Source organism: Aegilops tauschii, chromosome 5, assembly GCF_002575655.3.
Source record: "Aegilops tauschii subsp. strangulata cultivar AL8/78 chromosome 5, Aet v6.0, whole genome shotgun sequence".
Classification (NCBI taxonomy): domain Eukaryota; kingdom Viridiplantae; phylum Streptophyta; class Magnoliopsida; order Poales; family Poaceae; genus Aegilops; species Aegilops tauschii.
The window spans coordinates 568,753,156-568,758,946 of record NC_053039.3 but is presented as its reverse complement, the minus strand read 5'-3'; the positions used below and the strand labels follow the sequence as shown (position 1 = coordinate 568,758,946).

At 45.2% G+C, this 5,791-nt stretch overlaps 1 protein-coding gene across 1 annotated transcript; it reads right to left on the bottom strand.

Moving 5' to 3' along the window:
- On the bottom strand, positions 1 to 1,830 carry LOC120964196 (uncharacterized). Its single transcript, XM_040388609.3, has 2 exons — positions 611 to 1,830; positions 1 to 360 (listed from the first exon to the last, which is right to left on the bottom strand). The coding sequence occupies exons 1-2, from the start codon at positions 1,770 to 1,772 to the stop codon at positions 329 to 331; spliced, it is 1,194 nt and encodes a 397-aa protein (XP_040244543.2). The 5' UTR covers positions 1,773 to 1,830; the 3' UTR covers positions 1 to 328.
- Between the last annotated feature and the right edge of the window lie 3,961 nt (positions 1,831 to 5,791).

Below are 5,791 nucleotides of genomic sequence, written 5' to 3'. Positions count from 1 at the left end.
TCAAACTGTAGAATTTTCAAAATGGCAAGATTAAGGTACTATCACAGCTGCATTTTTTAATCAAATTAGACAACAGAGCAAATGGTTACTGCTGCTGCTGCAAGAATTGAAGGTTCATTACAAGTTTACAACATAATCCATCATCCAATTACGCACGCGAACAACATGGGGAGACTGTCAAGCTTACTGAAAAGAGCTAAAAGCAATATGAGAAATCAAGCAATATGTAGTGATATAATTCATCAGAAGACCCCTGCCGCCTAAGCTTGTCATCTTTCTTGTTGATGAGAGTGCCTGCCTGCCCTTAAGCATATTTAACCATACCTTGTCAATGCACCACGTCATTGGGCATCACCCTTTCTGCAAACATAAATTTGCCAGTGTGATTCCAAAAAGGGGATGACATGATACGATATAAATAGCCAATTAAATTAGCATAATTAGTTATAATTACATATCACCCTAACTTTGCTGAGGAACATTTAAAAATGGAACTTTATATCTGATTAGAGATCGATCGTTTTGTTTGTTCCACTAACTTATTTGCTGTATAACTTAATAGGTGTTCCCAAATCATAATGAATTAAATGACATATAAATACAACTATACCTTGTCGATTGTAGAAACTCATGTATGGAATCACAGCATCTAAATTTTCTCTCTTCCCTATCTTCTTCCATCGCTGCGAATCGACATTAATCTCATAGATGCCCAGCACCGTGGTGAGGAAAATGACATCACCACCTTCCACGGATCCAACTACTCTAATTGTTTCCACAGGATTTTGGATGGGGAGAATGCTCATGAGATTGATAATTGTACGTTGACTCCATGAGGCAACTCCGTTGGAATCCATCAGTCTGGACCATAGGTAGAAGGTTGATCCATTGACATGTGCATACCCCAAACTGTCATCCTCCATCGCCATGAGGATAGAGGAAGTGACAGTTTCAGAATCCTCAATCGGTGCACCAATCAGTGATAAGCTATTAGAGCTCAAGTCATACTTGAGAATTTCTTCACTATCGTCTTTAAGAGACTGAATCATGAAGTGAAGTGCTTCTTGGATGAGGACAGGGGGGATTGGCCTGATGAATGCATCGGCTGGAAGATGAAGAAGAGGGCATGGCTCGCTCCACTGATCACATGGAGGGCATGGCTTGCTCCAGTCACCGGTCTCTGGCAAGGACACACAAGCGAATGCAGCACAATCATCATCATCCTCATCTTCTCCCATTTCCACGCCGACAAAAACCACCTGGAAGGGAGCCGCGTGACAAGTGCGGTGGTCACAGCCGCTAACGGCGCAGAGCACGGCAACCCCGCGGCTGTTGTCTGCCAGGTTGGGCCAGTCCAGCCCCCTCCGGCAGCCCGTCATGGGGTCCCAGACGAGGAGCGCGGAGTAACGCGCATCCCCAAGAAGGACGCGGCCATGGCGGCAGTCCCACGCAGAGTAGTCATAGTCGTCCCATTCGTCGTCAGGAATGCGCGCCCCGAATTTCGCGGTGGACGTAAAGCGTGGAACGGGACCTTTTTCGCCCCAGTGGCAGCCCTCCAGCCAGAAACCACGAAGGAAGCCGAGCATGGGGGGAGCTCCATGGTGGTCGTGGTAGCGACCGCGGAAGCGAGGGCCGGAGAGGAGGCCGAGCCAGAACTTGCTGGAGAGGGAGGCGCGCACGAGGCACGCGGGCTCGTCCGGCGGGAGGCGGAGGAAGATCTCCTCGAGGAGCTCGCCCGGCAGTGATGCTGGTGGCGGGGGCGGCGGCGGCATGGTGGGTGACGGCGGCGAGGGTTTCAATTGGGAGGGGATCGATGAGGAGTGTGGTCTGTGGGAGGGTTTCAATTGGGAGGGGATCGATGAGGGGTGTGGTCTGGCGGCGAGGGTTTCAATTTCACGGTCCGCTTCAGTTCAGTTGAGTTGTGCGTGGGCCGTGGGGTTTGGCTGATCGAACTATATACTAGTCTATAAGCTGCTGGAGTTTTTGCAATTAAGGATATTTTCTAAATATATGCTGGCTGGGTGATAGACTGATAGTGATGATCCAACCTCTGCCACCATAACCTCGGTGAGGGCCCGGCCTCCTCGGAGGGCTCGGCCAAGAGCTCGTCAAACATCTGATCGTTCTCCTTTGATTCGAACCACGTTTAGTTCACGGCGATGAACTGTGGGTTCTTTGCGATGAGCTTGGCCATGTAGGCCGAATCGGCGCGCTCAGTCTCAAGCTTCTATGGGGGTGTCGGCGAGGAAATATGCTTTGTCGGGCTCTCAGAGTAGCAGAGCTCAAGCATGTCGTACGCGTGTGCCGCCTCCTCCGCGGCGGCGAACATGTCGAGCCACCTCTTCTCCGCCCTATCTGAATTTGGGATTTTCGTTGCCCAAGTGCCCATGGCCGCTACCGCATGCCTCCGGCCTTTGGTGGTAAGTCGCTGCTACATGGAGCTCAAGGAAGCGGTGGCGGCCTGAATTAGAGGTCGAAGGCGTAGCGAGCACTCGGGGTGGATGCACAGACCCGTTCCGGCTTCACGTCGATGAACTGATCTCAGCTTGATGCGTCAATTCCAGCGATGGTAGTGGCTGGCGAATGAATCGAAGTGTGGCGGGAGGTAGGTAGGGGCTGCGGGGTGCACGTGGGCATGTGCGGTGATCACCGGGGGCAAGTAGGGCATTAAATATATAATGTTGAATGTTAAAAAATATTGATTTTAACTTTTTTTTGCAAATTTTGGAAACCATGATTTCTTTCAATTGTTCTTAGATTTCAAATAAAGGTCAAAAACTTCATGTCCATGGACTTTAAATATATTATCGAATTTAACACCCTTACAGATGGGCCCAAGCGACACAGTACCCCACAACCCCTGACGCATCGGGAGGTTCCAAATCTAGGGAGTTTAGTATCCTAACTAACAGGCGGAAGCGTGGTGGCACGCCACGCCCGTCAGGAAGTCAGGAAGCCTGAGCAGAGCTATGCCTCTTTTTGCAATGTCGAGGGAGTCTTTTTGTAATGTGTCGCTGAATGTGAAAGAGATTACAAAAAGGTTTGTTGAATCGGGCTAGTGCGTAATTTGTTTTGGGATCTCCGTAGTACACTAACACTAAAAGTAGACAGAGATATGTGTCCATCTAACATCCAAACATATCAGGAGGACTTGATCAGGATTTTTTTCATCGAAACAATAGATGAACAGCTAGTGATATTCATTTTTACAACAAAAATCTCCTGCCGAAGCTGCGGAAATGCAAGACGTGAAACATCAAAACCAGCAGAGGCAGTGGTTCCAGCACACTTACTCCCAGCGGCCTCGGTAAGGACTCCTTCCAGTGGTCATCCTCAAGGCTTGCCGGCTGGGGCACCGGTGGAGCCGACACAGTTACCCCCTGCCTTGCCCAGATGTTGACACAGCTAATGCGGCGACAGGTCAGGCAGCATCGGCAGGAATGACTCCTCCAAGTGGTTGTCCATGTGGCTTGCTGGCGAAGCTAGTGGTGGCACTGGCACACTTACCCCCATTACCCTATCTGGATGTGGATGCGGAAGATGTTGGGACGGAAGATTCGTTTCTTCGAGTAGGAGTGGAGAATGTGAGCTGTGGGGGGCTTATGTTATAAGTGGTGGAAGTACTACAGGCGGTTTCATTTCAAAAACTGCCTCCATTTTTTCCTAAAATATAGACAGTTTCAAAATCACAACCGCCTCTGATGTTTACTATAGGCGATTTCAAATTTCAACCTCCTCGACCACAGAAATAACCACCTTCGATGGAATATTACAGACGGGTTTGGAACATGGGGACACAACCATCTCCGGGGGCCGCTGATAATGCCCGTTTTTTCTATTAGTGCCGGCACGCAAGGCCCATTGTGAAACGGAAAAGAAGCGGCTACAGATGAAAGGTCCGTCACACGTCCAGGGGAGCCTCAACTTGATAGCTCTCCACCAAAAATTGGTATATGCAACCCCAAGGTCAATTTTGTCTCTAGGTGCATCTAGATTCATTAATCATGTTCTTTTCTCTTATAGAAAAGACAACCGCCTAGGGGCCAAGTTAATATCATGCGGGCATGGGAACATGGCCATAGGGGAAGGGGGCAGGGGTATTGCTAAAACAAAATATTGTTCTTTCAAAAAAATGGTGTTTATATAATTCCATATAGAAATATATGTCACCAATCTTGAAGCGCCATAGAATTTGGAGAATTTTAAATATACGTCATTCGTTTTTCATGGAGAGCATGGAAGTATTTCTTTTTTAGTATGTACTTTTAGTAAAACAGCCCATATATTAACTAGAAAGAGAATTGCAATCCTCTGTTACACAAGACACCACACATTGAGGAACAGAACCCACTAACATAGCATCAGATTGAACACCAGAGCAAAACTTGGCAATCTCATGTGCACTTTGTTCGCCCCTCTCCTTTTCTTTAGAAGTTTAAAACTAAGGAACAAGTTAATAACTCAGGAGTGTTTCTCGCTTCAAATGAACCAGTGAAAACCTATTGCCCACACAAATATGCATGCACAGTAGAACAATTAGTCTCCACAATGAATCAACCAAATCCAGTCCGGAGCAGGGATTCCGACTTGTAGCACTGTTGTTCCATTACTAAAACAGAATATTCACTAAAATAAACATTATGGAGTTCATGCATTCCATAAAGAACTAGATGCAAATCATTAAGCAGTAGAATTTGAAATCATGTCTACACAAATGTGTTTTTTTTTCATGGATATCATGAAGTATTCCTTTTTTAGCTTCTACCTTTTGATTTCTCATACATAAAAACACATAGCTTCATAGTTGATTTTTTTTTCTTTTGCAAGAACCATGGTTGACGTTGAATGAAAAAATTTCACCCTCATTTGGTACAGTTTCAGCGTGAACCAATCTTGATTTTTTTTGTCGTTTGACATTCTATTTCTGTATATTTATCCATCCATTTCTTGAGCTGGCGACATAATGTTTCTTTGGTTATCCAGGTTCATAAACATGCAAAAAAAGATGGAAGTGACTATGGTGTGTAGCAGCTCTATGCCATAATTAACATCATATATCTTACTAAAGCCGGTTGAATGCACTAATATAGATCCAAATATGGGAGATAGGTGAATGCAAATAAAGAGGCAACTTGAAAGGCAATTTATTTGTTCCATGAAGGAAGAACAAGATTAACTATCCACCAGATATTTGGAAGAGAGCCATACCTCTTTCTCATATATAGGTAAAGAAAAATGTAGAGAAACGTGTGTTCATGATTTTGAGTAAAGGATCCTATCTAAGGAAAATCCACGAACAACAAAGCAGTTGCAGTGATTACTCTGACCAAACATATGAACATCTTCGTCTCACATGGACATTGCAGTGCACTACTTGTTATGTGCACTGCAGGCCAAAAATTTACATGCAATAGATAACGAACTACTCAAGATATTTGTGCACTTTTGTGGAGCTATTGAAGAGAAATAAAAGCTAACAAGATCTCCAGGCAGCAATACAACACCATATCTGTAGTTACCTAAACATGTAGCTCAAGATACAGTTTACATGTTGTACTCACCAGTATCATTGCTTTGCTAAAAAAACACTAACTAAATTCACTAAATTAATTAAGGCATATCAGTGAGACAACATGCAACCATCACCATCTCTATTTCTTTAGGGCTAGACAAACCACTAGCTCTTGACATGTCATCGTTATTCACTCTTGAGGAATGAATTTAGATTTGGGAGAGCAAACTGTCAAATGGCAAGGCTAAGCTACTGTCTGCAGATGCATTGTCAAGAAAA